Here is a 22,409-nt window from a genome sequence, read left to right on the forward strand (position 1 = left end):
CAAATCGCATCATTTTGAAAAGGTTTTTCTCACATTACGTACTGTTTCAATAAAAAACCCATTTCATCTTAAGTGGGGTAACTTGGGAGACAAACTACTCATTCATATTTAAATGGATTTGAGCAAATCATTTTTCTAACAATTAACTACATGTAAATATGTAATTAATACTGTGACCTACTTGTACTGATCAACATTTTCCTCGCGAGAGTACTAGTACAGTAGTACATAATAATAATATTGACAATTTCTAAATAGAGAAATAAGTGAGTCTTCTCTTGCTTTCTTTGATTTCAATGGATATACTGTTGGAGCATCCATATCCACCTAATCTAGTGAATAGTAGTCTCTTCTACCCAATCTCTTTAGAAAAAACATGCTTGAGCTAGACTATACTGAAATTTATCTATTATAAATATTTTCAACTACACTGTCGAGTGTCAACATTGATTTAAATAAGGAACAAATTTTTTCTATTCTATTTCGCTACATACTTTAAGTTTTACTTAGTTTTTTGGTAAATTCTTAATTTTTTATTACCTAATACTCATTCAATATGTCGAAGACCCTTGTCATGTTTTTTACATGTTCTTCCTAAATTTGACGTAAAAGCAACTCTCTAAAATGGTTTGTCAATCGACAGGGTAATCGAAGACGTACCTGAAACGACTGTAAACAGATGTTTTCCATGGGGTGGAATTTTTATTGTAATCATCAGGTTTAAGTACTAGTGTACTTCAAAAAAATTTATAGTGTATTTGTATTTTAGGCTTTTGCAATCATCTATTGTCTATAATATATTTGTATTAGTTGTAATTGCCTGTTTTTAGGCTTGAAGAGGTATGTAAGATTTTAATATTTTAATTCACGATACGATGAACTTTTCTCTGTCACATGTGTGGACTACTCAGGCACCACAGTCAAGTATATCGGTTATTGACATTGACATAGTTAAAGTCACGTGATAGTTTTGTAGTGGGCGTCATAAAAGTTTGTCCCACGCAGTCCTTGTTTCTCTAGTAGTACAATACACAGTGATCAAAGCCAGAAATCTCCCTAGAGCTAAAAAATGTTCTCCATCATGATTGATAATCCAATGAAAACTGGATCAGATTATGATCGAATTCAAGAACTAAAATCATTTGATGATACTAAAGCCGGTGTGAAAGGACTAGTTGATGAAGGTGTCACGAAAATCCCACGAATATTCATCCACCCACCATCATCAGATATGAAATCATCTGTACTGGGTAGTAACTACAGAATTCCAGTGATAGACTTCACAGGTGTCCAAAATGATACAACTCGACGTAGTAGTATAGTTGAAGAAGTCCGTCGTGCATCTGAGACAGGCGGCTTTTTTCAGTTGGTGAACCATGGAATAGACGTACGTGTATTGGATGAAATGATTGGAAGTGTACGAAAGTTTTATGAACAACCAAAGGAAGTGAAGTCCAAGTACTATACTCGTGATTTTAGTTTAAAAGTGAGATATAACAGTAACTTCGATTTGTACCAATCTCCTGCTGCTAATTGGAGGGACTCAATGAGTTGTACTATGGCTCCTGAACCTCCCAGTCCTGAAGAGTTGCCTTTGGTGTGCAGGTATATATGTTCCCCCTTGGTTTTGTTGGTTGATGTTATTAATTAACTTATGTTTAAGAGCAGCTTGATTAGATATAAGGAATTGTAGCAAAAACTGGTAATATCTAGTGATAGAGAAATTAATTTTCAATTTTTAGAATACATGAGCGCTCAGATCAATTGGTTATTTTCGATCTTTCCGTTTTCCCTCAAAAGAGTGGAGCATGATCTCCCAGAGAGGAGAGTGACCATCATTGACTGACAACTTCTTCTTCTCTGACCAGACTCTTTTTGAAGATTTTTCTTCTCTAAGAACTGATCTAACATATACTACCATGGAAAACCCACTAGCTTCAGTCAATGATTTTCCCCCCTTACCAGCAACATCTCCAACTGTTGCTAGCTAGTAATGTTGCTCCTCAAGATTCAAACTTGACTTCTCCATTAGTTCAAGTTCACACTCCTAATCCATGGAGCTCTCTCTTCAAAACAAGTAGCTCTGCTGCGTTAAAGAAGGTGAATGTCAACATAGTTGATGGTGTCGCAATAATCCCATCTGATATTATTAACAAGGGTATAACCGAGTGGAGTGACTATGTGGTGGTCTTTTTCATCGGAAGGAGGCTGCCTTACCCCTTAGTGCGGGATTTTTTGTAAAAGAACTGGAAAATCAAGGGCGAGTACTCCATCTCTACTGACAAAGATTTATTCTACTTCAAATTCAGTTACTTTAGATGAAGATATGAGGCAAATCTTAGACGCAAACCCAATCTATATCACTGGGAAGCTTTTTGTGGTTCGGCAGTGGACACCGAGGTGGAAGCTCAGAAATCTTCAATTAAAACATTGGCAGTTTGGGTAAAACTGATGAACTTACCCAAACATTTATGGACAGATGATGGACTCGACTATATAGCTAGTCTAATAGGAAATCCTATTTGTATGGACCAAGCCACTAAGCTATGACAGAGACTCGACTTTGCAAAGTTTTGTGTTGAGGTTCCACCTGACCATGAGTATAAGAAATCAGTGAGGATCAAGATAAATGGAAAGGAGATGAAGAGCTTGAATACCCATGGATTCCAGTAGTCTGCCTAGCTTGTAAAAAGTTTGGGCACAAAGGCAGTCAGCTGTGCATCCAAGGTTAAAACTGTATGGGCAGCAAAAGAGACTAATGACAAGCAAAAAGAGCGAGAGGTGAATAATGTACCAGCTGAAGTAATTGAAGATATTAATGTGGTGGACAATTGTAATGAAAATCAGGACTTTGATGTAAGTTTTATATCCCCAGCTATAGAGCAACCTAGTGAACCAATTGTGCATACTATTGTGTGTACCCTACGTCATATTTCCGGTCCAAAGTATACTCGGACTATGAACCGGGTGTAAGACCAACGGCGGACCAGTTTGGGGGCAAACACTTTGGATAATCCGGTCCTCTAATCCGTTAGAGTTCACAACGGGTTTAGGGCCTATCCGGGTGGCCCAAGTTCGTGGACCCAATCCGTCCGGATCATTCTGATCCAGTCACCCGATAAGATCCTAATGCAATCCGATAAGATCTTGCACAAGGATAGAATGGAATCTTAGAGAATGATCCTATTTTAGATAGAGTCATGATAGGATTCATGAAAGAATGCAATCTTCGAGAATCACTTTCTTGGCCGCCAAGGCAGGAGATTGCTATATATACTGAGGCTTCTGCATCTTCTAGAACTACGTTTTTAAGAGACTTGATCCCGGATTCCTCACTGGGTACGTAGGCAACCAGAATGTTGGTGCAGTCTCTCTTCCTCAAAAATCCCAATCCCCCATCTCTTTCGAGCCTACGGAAGCACCATCACATCGGGAGTGTCGGGTTAACGTTTTGCCCCGACATTCTTTGGCGCCGTCTGTGGGGACCGAACCCCGACCGCGTGGAATTCCGTTGGAGTTTGATATCATCGGCCTTATTTTTCATCGTCCCTTGTTACTATGGTGAACAAATTGCGATGAGTATCTGCCGCTGCCGGTCGGCATGTAGCAACTCGCAAAACATGGAGACTATTCCGGGCACCACTACGGAGGTGGGGCGGTTGAGCCGTCGTAGAGATCTTTCTCGAGCGGAGGAAACGGTATGCCCGAAGTAGTTCCACACACTCTGGAGCCATTAGGGACTCGGGGAATCTAATCCCGTGTCCTCGCCGCAATCTTTGTCGGAGTCACGAGCTGCCGAGAATCCACGTCGGGGATGGTCTGCTGAACCCACCCGTGATGCTACTTTAGCGACGTCAATAAGGGGCGGGGAGGCCGACGTGCTAACCCAGCGCCTCCATCCGAACTTGCAATACCAATCGGATCCGACTTTAATATCTCTTTTGACAAAGAGTAGTTGCGGAAAAACGAAAATTTGAGAAATCAACTAGGCAAAGCGGCCTAGAGACCGCGGAGCACCAATCGGTCGAGTCCCCTTTGTGCGCTTGCGTAGGCAAAGGCAACGAGCAGGAACGACAGCGAAGATCCTAATAATGGCCAAAACCTTATTCACAATAATGGTCAAGCTAGAGATCCAAGCCAAAGCCGGACTATCCACCCTATCGTGTCCGCCCACACTCATTCCGCGGTCAAACAATGTGCGGGATCGTTTGGGCACAAATCCTCGGACACCCGATCCACAACAAACTGGAGCGCCAAACAAATGCATTGAGTTCGGTTGAGAAACACCAAACATCCGTGGATGTGTCAGGATCAAGATATGAATCCCAACACACAAATCGGAATGAGAGTCCGCTACCGCTAACAGAGTGGCGAAAAGTGCGTAGGTGGGTAGAATCGAACATCGGCAACGACCGAATCCCTTCGAATCTTAGCCCGCGATGAGCGGATCGGAGAGAAGAGAATCAAGATGAGGACAATTTGTGAGAATATGAATGAACAAAGGGTTAAGGAATTGATTAACCAAGCCGTGACCGGGCAAACCATCGAGAGGCGATCCACTCTTGGAAAGGGTCAATGCGAGGTCCGAAATTTTCACCCTTTGTAAATGACATTCGGGATTTGGTTTCATCCGAGGCATTCAAACAGACCCCCTCTTCCGACTTACGATGGCGTGGATGGTCTGTCGAGCGAGCACGTCATGAGCTACCAGCGGCTATGACCTTATGGGAATTTCATGAGTCGTTAATGTGTCGATATTTTTCAAGGGTGACGTTGAAAGGATACGCACTATCACGGTTCAACAAGTTGCCTCAGCGTTCAATTGATTCATTTACCAAGCTCGGTTGATATGTTCATTGAGCGTTTTCGATCAACACGAAGGCGAAGAAGAGTCGAGCACACCTGTTCAATCTCGCTATGGAGAAAAGCGAAACAATTAAGAGTTTGGTACGACGGTTCAGGAAGCTTCACACCGAAGTTCAGGATGTGAGTGATGTTTTCGCAATACAAGCCTTCCATCAAGCGTTGCATTTCGACAAAGATGGACTTTACAACTCTCTCACTCGAAAGCCACCTACCACCCTTTCTGATTTATTCGCCCGAGTGGAAGGGTACGTTCGAGTGGAAGATGATCAAAAGTCTCGACAGAGAAAGGATGGCGCAGATCCAGCTTCCAAGGACTCCACAAAGGATAAGATCGCCAGTCAAGGTAACAAGAGGAGTACTTTCGAATAATACAAAGGCCCCAAATATAGAGGAAAAGGTATTCACCCCTTTAACTCTTAGCCTTTTCTGCGACTGCATGCGAAAAAATCGGAACTAAAAATGTTCTTTGCCCATTTCGGCGCTACGAGGAAGATCCTACGGTGGTGGCGGGATAAAAATCGAAAATGCAAATATCACGATGATATTGGGCATGAAACAGATCAACTGCAGAGCTTTGAAGAAAGAAGTTGGCGCCTCGTTGACGAGGAATTTTTCTCGAGTTTGTTCAAAACAAACCTCGGTCGACCCATCTCAACTTAATTTGAACACAACGTTATCGATGTATGCCATGCGGCGTGTCGATATCGTCTCACGTCGTCGGCACAAGATAGAAACACGCTTTGAAACCGTCATCATATACAAGATCATTACCGGTCAGCGGTTTCAATTTTGACCAAGGTATCGATCACGAAACCTATGAAGGTCCGCGAGTTGAAGTTCGAGAATGACGAAAAGGGTGTATTACCCTCACAATGATATTTGTTGTCATTCTTGCATGGATATGAATCTTTAGGGTCGCGAGAAGATTCTTATCGACACGAGAAGCTTCGGCTAAGCGTGTTATTCACCGGCTTACTCTCGAATGAAACTATCGGAGGACTGATCATAGAAGACCGTAACCCAATCATTGGATTCAACGGCGAACCCCCATGCCATTGGAAAGGTTCATCTCCCATCCGCGGTTGGGCATCAACTGTCGGGATAAATTTCCTTCCGATAGATTGTGGTTCTTGTTACAATGCAATTTTCGGTAGGGATTGGATCCATGCAAATCGGGTTGTTGTATCCACCTTCCACCAGGCGTTGAAATTCCCCGCCACGAGGAGTATGTAAGATCCGCAGATGACGGATGATGTCACATCGGTGTCATGATTTGGCACTAGAAGATCTGAAAATCGAAGTCCGGGCAACACGATTCTCGGGTTGATCATGCCAAATAGCAATTACTGAAACGTTGGGCTTATCAGTCACGAAGCCCGATGCTCTGAAAAGGGTCCCTCGATCGATCAGTTGGAGGAAGTTCAGATAGGGGGCGAGAGCCACGAAACTACTTTCATCGTTGCCGGCTTACCCCCAACCGAAAAAAGGGCTCTAATTCACCTGTTATGGGATTATCAAGAAATATTTGCTGGGATATCAACCAAATGCGAGTCGACCACGGATGTAAACACCCACAGTTCGATATTGACACGAGATTCAAACCGGTTCGACAAAGACCAAAGGCGGATGGCTCGGCGAAAACTAAAGGTCAATGATGAAATTGGTAAACTGCTTGGAGCGGGGTTCATCAAACCCGTCGAATACCGACTTGGGTATCAATATCGTCAGCGGTTCCAAAGAAAAATGGGAAGCTTCGGGGTTTGCATTGACTTCACCAACCTAAACAAAGCTTGCCCCGGTGCATCCATACCCATTACCTCGCATCTCGGATCTAGTCGATCGCGACCTCGGTTTTGAGCCCTCATCGTTCATGGGCGCTTCCTCCGGTTATAACCGGATACCTCGCTTGAGGAGGACCGAGGAGCACACGGCGTTAAGTAGCGGACCATGGACTGTATTGCTTTAGAGTCATGCCATTTGGTCTGAAAAATGCAGACACCACCTATTAGAGGATGATGAATACAATGTTTGCCGATCTGATTGGGCGTATCATGGAAGTTTACATCGATGACATGGTGGTCAAATCCAAAGAAACACCTGACCACCTTCCGGCATTTACAAGAGGTATTCGATAGGCTCGTAAGATATAAATTGAAGTTGAACCCTTCGAAGTGTTCTTTTGGGTTAGCATCTGGAAAGTTCTTAGGATTTCTGATGACTCGACGGGGTATCGAGGCAAACCCTGAACAGATTCGGGCCATTCTCAAAATGCCCCACCCTCGAATAAAAAAAAAATTCAGTGCTCGCCCGGTCGTTTAGCGACCACGAATAGATTTATATCAAAGTATTCGGATCGATGCGGGCCATTTTTCAAACGTTGAAAGGTGCCTCCGTTTGGAACGAGGACTGTGATAGGGCTTTTAAAGAAATTAAAGCATACTTGGTATCACCCCCCGATCTGGTTAGTCCGCCAAACCGCCAAGACATTGGAATTTATTTGGCGCTTTTCGAGATCGCAGTAAAGAGCAGTGATATTGTTTATGGAAAACCGGAGGGCGCCCAATCTACTTCATTAGCAAAATGTTGATTTGGATCGAGAGTAGATATTCTAAAATTGAGAAAATCGCTTGCCCTTGTGCATGCAACACGTAGACTTAAGCCTTATTTTTTAGGGGCGTGTGGTGAAAGTGTATCTGAGAATATCCCGCCCGAAGGCACTTTCGGACGAGCCGAAGAGTCCGCCGCTATTTGATTGGTCTAGCTACCTAAGTGCTTACCACATCTTATATGAGCCTCATGACCGCAGAAAAAGGTCATGCATTAAGCTTCTTTGATGGCAGATTTCGGTAGATGATATCATGGTTTCACCCGAGTTATTCGAGGAGGAACAATGCCAGATTTTTCCAACCACCAAGCGACTCCGTTGAAGAGAATTTCACGGAGGTGGGCGGGTTGTGTATCTGAGATGGTTCAAGTAATAGGAAGGGTCGGGGATCGGTTGTGTGATAGTCGACCCAAATGGTTGCCGAATCGAGAGGTCCCGTCCGACTTTGCTTTCCTGCTTCCAACAATGAAGCCGAATATGAAGCAAACAATATTTGGAATGAGAGCATTTTCGAAATGGGGGCAAAGGAAATCAATATGGTAACGGATTCTAAGCTAGTTGCTTGTCGGTTTGGAGGGTCATATCAAGCTCGAGATGGCGAATGGCGGCTTATTTAGATGTGATCGCGATCTCACGCAAAATTTGAGCGCATCTCAATTTTGCAAAGACCAAGGAATGATGTTCTAAGACGCGGCCCGATGCATTGGCCTACCTTCGGCCAGATTGATTCCATTGAACCTCGCAATATCGGGTAGAGGTCCGATTCTTGCCTAGCATTGACCTCCCATTGCCCGATATGGTCGACGTCTCGCCCGCCGAATCGCGCGGCATTCACGCAGATTTATCACGATCCTCTACGCCAGCAAACAAAAGCGGGACAAGCACCAAGAGCATCCCACTCGGGATTCTCCTCACAGCCATGAGGAGGATCGACATCTCCCACGGTGGATACCGACTCTGCAATGGCGGAAAACGAGGTTGTCTGAAGGAAGACTCTGCGAATCGATTCAAAGCGGATCTTGGCCGACAATGCTCGAAATACCGGATGATCGGTTTTTCCATATTGAGTTAATGGAACTTCTACTTCCGATTGGCGTCGAATATGGTTGAATTCTTACTTAACTGGAGAACTCCCCCTTAGGCGGGGCTTTATCGACAAAGTCAAAGCGGGATGCATGGCGGTTTGTGTTGTTACCACCCCGGAGGGGGTCCCCGCCTTCTGAGAAAACCCATGGGTTCGAGGCCCAGCTCCTCCGGTGCCTTACTCTGAACAGGGACAATGATTTTAAAAGAAATTCATGAAGGCATTTGTGGTAATCATTACGGTGGTGAACCTCGCTCACAAAGCTCTCACCCAAGGATATTGGTGGCCATATATGCAAAAAGATGCCAAACGGTTTGTCAAATATGTGTACCATGCGAAACATTCTCGGATCATTAAGCTTCCTGCGAATGAGCTTCATCCCATACTTAGCCCTTGGCCATTTGCTAAGTGGGGACTCGACATTGTGGGTCCTTTACCTACGGCCCGGGTAATGTGAGGTTTCTCTTGGTATAACCGATTACTTCACTAAGTGGGTTGAAGTTGTCTCCTTGAGTCGGATTCGGTCTTGGATGTCAAAGCGGTTCATCCGGGCGCGATATTGTGTGCCGATTCGGTGTCCCAGCTGAAATGGTATCGGACAACGGATGCCAGTTTGATTCTGCTGAGATCCACATCTTCTGCAAATCCCTGAAGATACGGCATAACTTCTCCGCACCCTATTATCCCCAGGGAAATGGACAGGCGGAAGCAACGAACCGGGTTATTCTGGACACGTTGAAGAAAAGGCTTGAATCAGCTAAAGAAAACTGGGTTAAACAGTTACCAGGGGTGCTTTGGGCTTATAGGACAACCCCCCGTCGTTCAACAGGAATGTCACCCTTTTCATTGGCATATGGAATGGAAGCAGTACTCCCAACTGAAATAATCGCCCCAACAGTGCGCTCACAAGCCATCTCCACAGAGGTCAATGCTGACATCTTGGCTCGCGACAGAGCCATGGTGGAGGACCTTAGAGATGAAGCCCTGCAGAATCTCATGACTTACCAGGATTCTATGAAGCGCAGTTATGACAAGAAGTTACGCGCACGAGCATTCAAACCAGGTGATTGGGTCTTACATACAAGGCAAAGGAGCAACGAAGAACCCAACAGCGGGAAACTCGGTGAGAACTGGGAGGGGCCTTTTATCATTGAAAGGCTCGCATCCAAAGGTTCTTATTTTCTCAAGAACTTGGCTGGTGATGTCTTAACCAAACCATGGAACGTGTACCATTTGCGCTTATTTCACAAGTAATTTACTTATCATTAGTTCCACCAATAAATTTCACATACATTGTACTTTCCTTCCATTTTTCATCAATAAAATTCTTTTCCATTTATGTTGTGTTTTAATTTCAAATTGGTCATTTAGTTTTAAATTTACCCGGGTGGCGAAGGCAATCGCACGCGCCGATTTAAACTGCGTGGTTAGTGCGGTGTGCCCTCGCTGGCATCATGGTTCGACAATAAAAATCCAAGAACGATAATGTCTCGCTTTTGGTCTGGGTGCGATTGTTTAGAGTACATCAAGCGTATACCCTTGGTGGCGGAGTCTAAGCTACACTCTGATTTAAACCCAACTACTGAGGCACTTCTGGGTTGCCTGTTGGTCTCCTCAAGGATCGCCTATGGGAGAATCTTTGCAGTGTAACTATGCTTGTTCGTCAAGTGACTTAGTGGCATTGTTATCGTCGCGGCAACGGTAGACCACCGTATAATATTTTATAAAGATATTACACATATTCTTTCCGTGTTACGTCAACTTTCGCAGGTTCTATGAAGAGAATCTTACGGATTAGTGTCGAATCGGTTGGAGATGTTGTCCCAATTCCAAAGATTCCACTTCTATTTCTCCTGATTTGGCTTCCATACTTTCATCTGCTACTGACTTTGTTCTTCACACGACACGGATGCAGCGTGTTCATTAGTTACTATGTTATTTTGGTGTTATTCCGCGTCACAAACCCCATGTTATTTCTAATGATGAGCTATATACCGGGCCGTGTAACACAAGCGGGGGCATCTTAGTTGATGACTTTTTTGAAGTCGACCATGTCGGCTAGATTTGCCGCATAGAGCATATATAGTTTAAGGCTTGACTATCAAATAATTGATCAGCCACAAGCCCAGTCGTTCAAGACATCCGAAATTCATTATTCGAATAGCCTCCCATGTATTCAACAAAGCCTCATCCAAAGGGCCCATTCCAAAAAAAAAAAAAAAAATAAAAGTAAGTGAACAGTAATTGCGATATTGATCAAGAGACTACGCAAAGATCGCTCACGCGATCTTTGATAGTGCACTTCAACTCTTGACCCTCTCCCACCGGTGACCGGCAACCGGCCGATTCATGCGTTTCACCACCGGTTCAGCAGTTTCCCATCCGGTTCGGGCATATTCCAGCCGGTTCAGGTGTTATTTCCACCGGTTCTACAATTTTTCAACCGGTTTCAGCATTTTTACCACTGGTTCCTGTATTTTTCAGCCGGTTTCAGCTGGTTTGGGGTTTTTACAGCCGGGTCACATATTTTTCAGCTTGTCCAGGCGTTTTCCTTGCTGATTTTGGCTTTTTCCTGCCGGGTCAGTGGTCTACAAGCTGGTTCCAGCGGTATTCAGGCCGATTCAGGCCTACTTATATATGGATCTGGCAATTTTTCTCTATTTTCGCACCGGGTCAGACTGTTTCCTTGCCGGGTCACTAGTTTTCAGGCCGGTTCAATATATTTTCTTGTCGGGTCAGCAGTTTGCTAGCCGGGTCAGTTCTATTTCTTGAACAGTGCACTTCAACTCTTGACCCTCTACCACCGGCACCGGCCGGTTCAAGCATTTTTCCAACCGGTTCAGGTGGTTTCCATCCGGTTTCGACATTTTTTCAGCCGGTTCACTCTTTTTCCAGCCGGTTCAGGCGTTTTCCAACTTGTCTAGGCGGTTTTTCTGTTAGGTCCAGCACTTCCCAGCCGATTTAGTCGGTATACATGCCGGTTCCAACAGTTGCCAGGCCGGTTCAGGCCTACTTAACTCTGGGTCTGATGAATTTCCTACATTTTCAAGCCGGGTCATCATTTTTTCTTCCTGGGTCAGCAGTGTGCTTGCCGGATCAACCGGTTTTCTAGCCAATATTAGTCTTTTTTCGACCAGATTATCCTCTTCCATGGTCATATCATTTAATTGGCCACTTATTTTACCCACTCAAGTGTTTAAGATTTTCAAACTTTCTGGCCTCTCTCCATTACACGTTCCTTCTTACTTCATTTTGGTTTTTTCGGTACTTTAATTATTCAACACATTATCTTCATCTTCGTTTTGATCATTTGTTGAAGAGGGGGCAATGTGTGTACCCTACGTCATATTTCCGGTCCAAAGTATACTCGGACTATGAACCGGGTGTAAGACCAATGGCCGGACGGTTTGGGGCAAACACTTTGGATAATCCGTCCCTCTAATCCGTTAGAGTTCACAACGGGTTTAGGGCCCATCCGGGTGGCCCAAGTTCGTGGACCCAATCCGTCCGGATCATTCTGATCTAGTCACCCGATAAGATCCTAATGCAATCCGATAAGATCTTGCACAAGGATAGAATGGAATCTTAGAGAATGATCCTATTTTAGATAGAGTCATGATAGGATTCATGAAAGAATGCAATCTTCGAGAATCACTTTCTTGGCCGCCAAGGCAGGAGATTGCTATATATACGGAGGCTTATGCATCCTCAAGAACTACGTTTTTAAGAGACTTGATCCCGGATTCCTCACTGGGTACGTAGGCAACCAGAACGTTGGTGCAGTCTCTCTTTCTCAAAAATCCCAATCCCTTATCTCTTTCGAGCCTACGGAAGCACCATCACATCGGGAGTGTCGGGTTAACGTTTTGCCCCGATAACTGTAAATCCCTTCCAAATAATTGAACAAGAAGAAAGAGAGGAGGAATTAGGTACACCTCCACATTCGCACAGATGAATTTCAAGTAACATTCAATTGATCTCATCTGGTGTACTACACCATACACATGTGGAAACAGTAACTGCATTAGTGCAAGGTGGTGCTCTTAGTAACCAAAGAGAAGCGAGTAATATGGTTATACACCAATCTATACTCCCTTGAACCAACTGCCGAATAGTAGAGAAATAAACATGTATGAAGGGTTAGTTGCCGGAAATGAGGAGGTAGATGATGTTCTCTCCGAGAATGAATTCGAGTTGTTTGGGGATAGAGTGTGTAGAAAGTAATTTAGAGAAAAATTTAGTGAATGAGAGAGCTCATCACTTATATTTATAGAATCATAATAGAAACCCTAGAAAGGGTAATAAAATAATTACAGGGGTAATATAGGAAAAATACTATAATAGCCCTGCTAACACTCCCCCTCAAGCTGGACTATAGATATCACACATACCCAGCTTAGACAAAACCTCTGAAAATAGTCTACTACTAATTGCCTTCGTAAGAAAGTCCCGCAGTTACTCTTGAGGGCGTCCGGAGCATATAAAGCACAAATCGTCCGTAAGTCACTTTCATCGTAGAAAGTCTCGATCAACCTCTATATGTCTGGTACGATCATGTTGCACAGGATTAGCCAAAATGCTAAGAGCAGACTTGTTGTCACAGTAAAGCGTAATAAGAAGAGAGACATGTAGATGAAGGTCTCGTAGAAGACATTTTAGCCATATTAGCTCACATACACCTTGAGCCATCGCCCTGTACTCTGCTTCGGCACTGAACCTAGGAACAACATCTTGTTTCTTACTCCGCCATGTAACCAAATTACCACCAATAGTGGTACAATACCCAGAAGTAGATCGACGATCAGATCTACAACCTGCATAGTCAGCATCAGTCCACGCCTCGACCTGAGAATGACCATTATCTCGAAACAAAATGCCACGTCCAGGACATCCTTTGAGATAACGAAGCACACAAATAGCTGCCTGAAGATGAGGAAGGCGCGGCTTGTGCATAAACTGACTGAGAACTCCAACCACATATGTAATATCAGGACGAGTAAGAGAAAGATAGAGGAGCTTCCCAAGAAGCCGCTGATACTGACCAATATCGTCCAACAACTCCCCATCATAGTCGGCTAGGTGATGAACAACAGGACGACACGCAAGTTGCCCTGAAGCAGAGAGAAGATCAAGAATATACTTTCTCTGAGAGATAAAAATACCAGAACTAGACGAAGCAACCTCAATCCCAAGGAAGTAACGCTAGTGGGGCGAGATCTTTCACTGGCGGCATCGAGATAGAATTTCAGGTCACTAATACCACGAACATCATCGCCAATAATAACAATATCGTCCACATAAACAAGCAATACAACAATCTTCGTACGAGTGTTGAAGAAACAAGGTGTGGTCACTTGACTCACGAACATATCCATATGCAGTCATGGTTAAAACAAATGTTTTGAAGTCAAGTCGCGAGGAGACTATTTAAGCCCATAGATAGACTTTTTTCAACCGCACACCAAGCCCAAAGTAGAAGAAGAAGCGGAAACCGGTGGTGAAGACATATACACCTCTTCTTGTAAAGCCCCATTAGAGAGACATTTTTCATATCCATCCGAAAAAGGGGCCATGACTTGACGCAAAGAAGAGAAAAAATAACTCGAATCGTGATTCATCTTGGCCACAAAAGCAAAGGTCTCCACGATAATCAACCCCATGAATCATGCATACCCCTTAGCAACCAACCGAGCCTTGTACCTACTAATCATTTCCATCGGGTTTTATTTCACCGTGAAAACCCATTTTACACCCGACCGCTTCTACTGCCGGCGGAAGAAAACCAAGACCCAAGTATTATTGACCTCTAATGCATGTAATTCTCCAACATTGCAGACCTTCCATGAGGAAATTTGGGCCAGCGCTCATCAGATGCGTGGTATATCAACCAATGAGAGAGAAGCACGAAAAGATCAGAACTAGGAGACAAACGATGATCGAAGCATAATCGATGATAGAATAAGCTCTGATATTAGCATATCTAGGCGGCATTCTGCGGTATGCTTCTCTTTCGAACGGTTAATAGGTGGAGTATCAGTTCTATCAACAACCGGTAAATCAACATCAATAGTAACTAGTACAGGAGGGATAGGAGATGGCTCAATACCTGATAAAAGTGAATCAGTGGCAAGTGGTGAACCTGGAGAAGCAGAAGATGTCGGGTAGTTTGGTGGAGAAGGTTGGAGCCCTGGATATCGACGAGTATAGACCTGTAAAGGAGGTGAAACCAAATGTGGAACTGGAGGGGAGACTATAGGCTCTGGCTGAACACTCATCGGAAGTGGAAAATAAATAGGAACCGAATGTGAATCCTCATGAGGAAAAGGGAGTATCGGAAACCACTCCCCCTGAGATAGAACATCACCTGAAAAGAATGGAGCATGTTCGAAGAAAGTAACGTCCATGGAGATGAAACAATGACGCGATGAGGGGTGATAACACCGATAACCCTTCTGAGTATGAGAGTAACCAAGGAACACACATTTCAAGGCACGTGGATCTAGTTTAGAGATAGACCTGGTGACTTGGACGAAACAAACACACCTATAAACACGAGGTGGGATTTGAAAAACAGAACGATCAGGATGAATAATGGAATACGGAGTGCGAAAGCCAAGTGCTCAAGATGGAGAACGGTTAATGCGATACACCGCCATAAGGACAAAGATCGCACCGTAAAGCGTGAAGGAACATTCATGCCAATAGACATAGCACGAAAGCAAGATCAAGAATATGACGGTTTTTCTTTTCGACTTACCATTTTTTGTGGAGTCCGAGTGTTAGAGGTTTGATGCAAAATACCATTGGCCTCATAGAAGAATCGAAGACCATGAGACGTAAATTCCCCGCCTCGATCGGACGAAAGATTTTAAGCTGTTGTACCAAAGCGGTATGCGAACCATTGCGATAAAACTCGGAAAATGGAGGAGACTTCATCTTTGGATTTCATTAAATAAACCCAAGTACACCTAGAGAAATTGTCAATGAATAACACAAAATAACGAAATCCTAAAAGCGAAGTGGCCACGGGGCGGGACCCCAAACATCGAGTGCACAATATCAAACAAAGACGAAATTTTATTACTACTTAATGGATAAGGGCTACAATGATGTTTATCCAGTTCACATGTCTCACAAGATAGACTTGACATGGATACTTTGGAAAAGAAAGATGGAAACAAATAACGTAGATACTCAAAAGAAATATAACCTAAGCGGTAATGCCAACGTAACACCCGCTTTACATTTTCACTACCAGACGAAGACTCTAACTGGAGGGCATGGGGAGAGATTGAAGAAATAGGTCTATCCTGTACATATAAGCCACCCTCTTCACGTCCACTGCCAATCACCTTCTGCGACACCAAATCCTGGAAAACACAGTAAGATGGATAAAAGGTTACACTGTAGTTTACATCTTTGGTAAGTTTACTAACAGAAATAAGAATGGTGATCAACTTGGGGACATGAAGAACATCATGTAACAAAAATGAATCAGTAATTGGGATACAACCCTGCCCTACAATAGGTGTTTCAGCCCCATTGGCAAGACAAACTGTCCGTTTCCAAGAACTAGATGCATAATTCCGAAAAAGAGAAGACATACCAGTCATATTATCAGTGGCACCCAAATCAACAATCCAGGGTGAAGTCCGGGATGCAGAAGCACTATTGGCAGATGCAAAATTACCTGCATGAGAAGGTCCCGGTTGAGAAGACATAAAGAGAAATTGCCGGAACCTGCTGATCTCTTTTGGAGAAAGAGCACTAGAAGCAGAAGACTCGATCTAATGTACTAGAGTCAGCAGATAGGTGTGCTGAGGACTGAGATGTTGATTGTGGTGGTTGAAAACCAGGAGGACGATCGTGTAATTGATAACATGTTGCCTTTACATGCCCAAATCTACCACAATGATCACACTTCTTGTTTGGAGGACGAGAACTACTAGAGGCCGTTGGCAATGGCAAAAGCCCAGGTAATGGTGCCCGGAAAGTTTGTGGAGGAACTGACGGTGGTGGCGGATAAGCATAACGGTTTGCCGCCATAGCGTAAGTCTCGCATGAAGGCGCCGAGTACGAGGGCGACGCTCGACGGCGACTCGATCGAGAGACAATAGGCATGTGCTTCTTCGAGAGTTGGGAGCGGATGCTTGTCAAGCGGATGAACAAAGCATACTCAAACTTCGGGATTGAGCCCGCCAAGAAATTGAAATACTCGATTCTTTCTCCACAATTTTGCATAAATCTCGGCCTTTGATTAGTCGGGCCATTCAATAAAACTATCATAATGAGATAGTTTTTCCCAACCAGATCAAAGTCTCGCATAGTACGCCCCAAGAGATCGAGTTCCCTGTTTGAAATTTCCAATCTCATTGGAAAGTTGGAAATTCCTTGCATTATTTTGTCTTTGAGAATATACAAATAAGATATGCAGTGTCTGTAAAATAGCCAGCAGAAATCGTTGGTTGCATAGAATTAATCAACCAAGTCCTCACCATAGAATCATCTGAGAACCACTTAGCATGCCGGATCGGTTTACGTAGGTGCCTTTTCTCGTGCCTTAAGAAATCCTATCTTTCCACGGCCTCCAACAAACAATTTTACAGACTGTGCCCATCGAACATAGTTCAAACCATCTAGTAGCTATGAGGTAACTTTCAAATTCGAATTATCATGAACAGGGTAAAAGGACTGAACATCTTCACCTGTTCTAACCGAAGAAACCGTCGAGATAGTAGACTCATCACTATTAGTCATATCGATTAAATAATTACCTCAAAAATAATAAACAGATCTGAGATTCAGATCAACACCTATCGCATCTCACGATTGGTTAAAAAAAAAAAAAAAAAAAACGCAGAAGCTTAGGTTGCAATCAGAACAATTTGCTTTAATAGTTCTGATATCATGTAGAAAGTAATTTAGGGAAAAGTTAAGTGAATGAGAGAGCTCATCATTTATATTTATAGAATCATAATAGAACCCTAGAAAGGGTAATAAAATAATTACAGAGGTAATATAGGAAAAATACTATAATAGCCCTGCTAACAGAGTGGCCCCAACACTTGCATAGCCTAAGAGCACATCAAGGTATGCAATGCCTTCGGTGAATCAACATCAATGGACTACTGTGAAACCAAAGGAAGAAAGAGGATCCAAGTGCATTCTTCAGGAGAAATAGAGCATACACTTGCAATGATGAAGAATGTAAAGTCACTAATCAAAAACAAAATAGATGAGATGTCTTGAAGACTACACCAAAGACCTTATTCTTGGACTCACTTATGTGTGTTGTGCTTGTGAAGGTTTCTTTTGTAGCTAGGAGAAAATGCAGACTCATCTCAGGAAGGATCAACCTAAGATAGTGAAGGAAATCATGATGAGAAAGTAGGATTTTGATATCCCTACTTTCGTAGGTTAGATTGATGCATGTCTAGTGTATCATCTCTTTTATGTTAGGCTTGAATTGAAATAGCGATTAGCTTGTGTATGGCTTGATGCCCGTTGAACTTGTAAGTTTATTGTGTTACTCCCTTTAATGATCTAATTCTAAGGGGGTTTTTGTAAGGTTCTATCTTTGGCAATAAAACGGCCGTCTGCCGTAACCCCAACTTAATTTTTTTTTTAAATGATCTCCCTGAGCTCAGTTTTTGGACTTGTGCAAGTAAGGAGATAGCAGTACCAGTGTTTAGTACTTCAGTAGTACAAACTAACTAAAAGTTTCTTGCTGCAAAGCCTGGTAAATTTCTGGGACTCGGTACTAGTACAAGTATATACAACCATCTATCTCCTAATTAAGATAAAAAAACACTGCTGCATCCAAACATCTGGGTGAACTGTGAAAGTGTGAAGTATCAAACTTAGATTAAGTATGAAGATCTTCTTTTACTGTAACAGGTAACTACATGTAATTATTACCATGACTTACCGGTAGTTTTGCTGAACATCTTCGCAACAAGCACTAATATATAATATTGACCATTTCTAAATAAAGACATAAGTGGGTCTTATCTTGCTTTCTTTGATTTAAAGGGATATACTGCTGGAGTTTTCTAAGCATGTTCAAGTATTAGGGGATACTTTGTCTGAAGTTATATCAGAGGCTCTCGGACTCAACTCGAACCATCTTAAAGACATGGGTTTTGTGGAGGGTCTTTCTGCTGCATGTCACTATTATCCAGCATGTCCAGAACCAGAACTGACCATGGGAACCACCAAGCATTCTGATCCTGATTTCTTCACTGTCCTACTACAAGATCACCTAGGAGGTTTACAAGTTCATCACGAAAACCAATGGGTTGACGTCTCTCCCCTGCGTGGAGGTTTAATAATAAATATAGGTGACATTCTTCAGGTAAATTAATTAAGCATTGTTTTTTTTCTCTAACTTGTTCTACAAAAATCACATTTTCCCATTATTTAGCGTGTTGAGACATGTTGCTCTAAGGAACCCCTTGAAAGAATTAAGACACACTTACAATTTCCCACAGTATATAAGTTTATTTGATTTTAAATTTATTTCGAGTACGTTTAATTTTGGTTGTGGACGTCCTGTCCTAATGCAGCTTGTCTCGAATAATAAACTTAAGAGCAGTGAGCACAGAGTGCTTGCCAAAAGAGAAGGGCCAAGAATTTCTGTGGCATGCTTCTTCAGGCCAGGTTTGCAGTCGACCAAGGTATATGGTCCCATCAAAGAGTTGCTGTCAGAACAAAATCTTCCCCTATTCAGGGAAACTACTGTACGTGATTACCTTGCTTACTACTCTAGCAAAGGATTGGATGGGGAGTCTGCTCTTACACATTTTCTCTTGTGACTTTGGATTGGTCCTTGGAAGACTTTATAGCTACTACAAATGGTTATTTCATGGAAGGGTACCTTGTTTACATTTGTATTTAGAGACAGATGCATGTCATGGTAGTGATTTTGGTGGTTGTGCTCCTGTTGCCGAAGTTGGGCCTAGATATATGCATGCAGGGGCACTGAAGTTAGAGAGGAGACTTTCTTGGATTAAAAACGAAGTATAGATGAAAGTTTGCATTTTAGGTCCCAAAAACCTTCTTCACAGTCCACTGTTGGTATTGAATCCGTAACAGATATATATGAACGATGACATTGATAATGTCATCTTTAATATTGTTTTAGAACGTGTCTATCTGTCTGTCTCTGGTTCATAATTCATAGTGTGCATTTAAATTTTAATGAGGTTGCATGCGTGACTAAAACTTCTTGATGGAATCAAGGGACCACTCTCTATTTCTGCATTTCTTTTATTGCTTTGACTGAGAGCATCCATAATTCCATAACCACTTAATCTAGTGAAGAGTAGTCTCTTCCCCCTAATCTCTTTAGAAAAAGCATGCTTGAGTGCTTGACTATACTGAAGTGAATCTATTATAAAATGCAGAACTGATTAACGTGGGGATTTTGTCGGTGATAGACATGTTCAAACTCACATGATTGTTTTGTTGTGGGATTCATACAAGCTTGTCCTATCCTTGTTTCTTATTAGTTAAGTACAATACAGACAGAGATCAAAGCCGGAAATCTCCCTAGACAAAAAATGTTGTCCACCATGATTGAAAATCCAATCAAAACTCAATCAGATTATGATCGAAAACAAGAACTGGAATCATTTGATGATACTAAAGCCGATGTGAAAGGACTGGTTGATGAAGGTGTCACGAAAACCCCTCAAATATTCATCCACCCACCATCATCAGTTGATCTCAACAAAAATACATCTCTGGGTAACTACAGAATTCCAGCGATAGACTCAAAGGTGTCAAAAATGTTACAACTCGGTCGTAGCATCGTTGAAGAAGTACGTCGTTAAATCAACTTTCAAACTACACTGTCAACATTGATTTCTCTACTATATTTTTTTTTTATGTCGATCCTTGTGATGTACTTTTTGATGGGGATTATACCAATACCAATCGATTCCCCACTACACAGATAACTTGTATTTGAACACAATTCAACTCCGGACAAAATCTAAATATCAACTACAACCTATACTAACATGCCCAACTCGCTAAACAACTATTAACAACAGATAATAATGTAAAGCAGTAAAAGCAAACCAAAACACAAAGATTTACCGTGGTTCGGCCAATGATGCCTACTTCCACAAGAGCCAGTTCTTTATAAAGTGAGAAGAAAGATTACAATCTCTCCTTTCAGTCTCTCACCTTACTAGATCACTCTTATCTCTTTACAGGGTTGTATCTCTGTAAAGGTTATCTCTCAATCTTGATAGCTTTCAAGATTGGGTTTCTCTCTCTCTTTGTTTTTGGTCTGGATTCCAATCCTTCTGACTTGGTTAGTTAGGTTTTCCAAAACCTTGATTTTTGGTTTTTATCTCCAAAAACCAAATTTCATGGTGATTCTTTGTGGCGAGGCCCACGAAATTAGACACTGGCGCTGGCGCCGCTTTGAAAGCGGGTCGCCCAACGTCTCGAGTCCGGGCTGGTCGCTTTCCTTTGCTGGTCTGGCGATTCTAACGATCGAGTCTTCGATGCTGGTCGCGCCAATATCTTGGAACTCGGAGCGGGTGTGCCCTTTTTGGCCAGCTCTTCGGCGAATCCGGCGAATTTGCTCCGTTTCTCTCGACTCTGTTTCTCTCCTCATGTGAGGGATAACTCGACAATCTCCCCCTCGAGCGGTGAGGGGGATACCTCCATGCAATTGCCAAATCGCAGGAGGAGTCCGCTACCATTCCGGGCGGTAGCACAACAAATATCAAACTTACCTTTTCGGTAAGACTTTGGTCATCATATCCAACCCGTTCTTGTCGGTATGGATCTTCTCGATACACAAATGCTTGTCTTCGAAAGTACTTATCTAATCAATGATAACGCACGATATATGTGCTTGGATCTAGAATGAAAACTTCGGATTCTTGCTCTTTGGAGTGGATGGCGCCCGCCACATAGAACTACAAACTGTTTACGCTTTAGCCCTAGTTCGTCGAAGAACCTCTTCATCCATAGCATCTCTTTGCAACACTCGGTGGTCGCAATATACTTTCGGCTTCGTAGTGGAGAGGGCAACACACTTTTGCAACTTAGATTGCCAAGAAACCGCTCCCCCGCAAAAGTAACCGGATAACCGGAGGTGGACTTCATCGAGTCAACATCACCTGCCATGTCTGCATCAGTGTAGGCTTCAAGTAAGGGCTTACTTCCACCAAAGCACAAACATGATTTAGAAGTGCCTTTGAGATATCTCAATATCCACTTAACACCTTCCCAATGCTCCTGACCCGGATTTGACAGAAATCTATTTACAACACTAACGGCGAAAGCAATATCCGGTCTAGTACACACCATGGCATGCATACATCAAACTGCCCACTGCGGATGCATAAGGAATCTTTTCCATCTGACTCTGCTCATGCTCACCCTTAGGACACATCTCTTTGGTCATGCGGGCCGCCACCAAGCGGATTAACCGACCGGGCTTCGCTTGATCCATGTTGAATCTCTTCAACACCTTCTCAATGTAGCTTTCTTGAGAAAGCCATAACTTTCCACTCTTTCTGTCACGAGTGATCCGCATCCCAAGTATCTGCTTTGCTTGACCCAAATCCTTCATCTCAAAGGACTTACTCAAGTCTTTCTTCAGCTTGGATATTTTGTTGATGTTTGGGCCAACTATCAACATATCATCCACATACAGCAATAGCACTATGAAATTCCCATCTGGAAATCTCTGAACAAATGCACAATGATCGGAACCAGACTTCTTGTATCCTTGCTTCGCCATAAAGGAGTCAAACTTTATGTACCCTTTGTTTGATTGCTTGCTTCAACCCATACAAGCTCTTTATCACCTTGCATACTAGGTGTTCC

The 22,409-nt window shown here is 42.9% G+C and overlaps 1 protein-coding gene and 1 long non-coding RNA gene across 2 annotated transcripts; one reads left to right on the forward strand and one right to left on the reverse strand.

Annotated features, from left to right (window-relative positions):
• Positions 1-959: 959 nt before the first annotated feature.
• Positions 960-19,755, forward strand: LOC147478343 (1-aminocyclopropane-1-carboxylate oxidase homolog 1-like). The gene is made up of 3 exons (XM_086584814.1): positions 960-1,605; positions 18,588-18,909; positions 19,121-19,755. The coding sequence occupies exons 1-3, from the start codon at positions 1,070-1,072 to the stop codon at positions 19,367-19,369; spliced, it is 1,107 nt and encodes a 368-aa protein (XP_086440940.1). The 5' UTR covers positions 960-1,069; the 3' UTR covers positions 19,370-19,755.
• LOC147478344 (uncharacterized) lies at positions 15,862-16,287 on the reverse strand. Its single transcript, XR_015209377.1, has 2 exons — positions 16,162-16,287; positions 15,862-15,925 (listed from the first exon to the last, which is right to left on the reverse strand). It is a non-coding gene; the product is annotated as an uncharacterized LOC147478344 (long non-coding RNA).
• Positions 19,756-22,409: the final 2,654 nt, after the last annotated feature.

This window comes from Coptis chinensis, chromosome 9, assembly GCF_015680905.1.
Source record: "Coptis chinensis isolate HL-2020 chromosome 9, ASM1568090v1, whole genome shotgun sequence".
Taxonomy (NCBI): domain Eukaryota; kingdom Viridiplantae; phylum Streptophyta; class Magnoliopsida; order Ranunculales; family Ranunculaceae; genus Coptis; species Coptis chinensis.

Coding starts and splice junctions, on each gene's coding strand:
- LOC147478343 (XM_086584814.1), top strand. CDS start 1,070: ATGTTCTCCATCATGATTGATAATCCAATGAAAACTGGATCAGATTAT. Junction 1,606..18,587: donor GAGTTGCCTTTGGTGTGCAG/GTATATATGTTC, acceptor TTTGATTTAAAG/GGATATACTGCTGGAGTTTT. Junction 18,910..19,120: donor ATATAGGTGACATTCTTCAG/GTAAATTAATTA, acceptor GTCCTAATGCAG/CTTGTCTCGAATAATAAACT.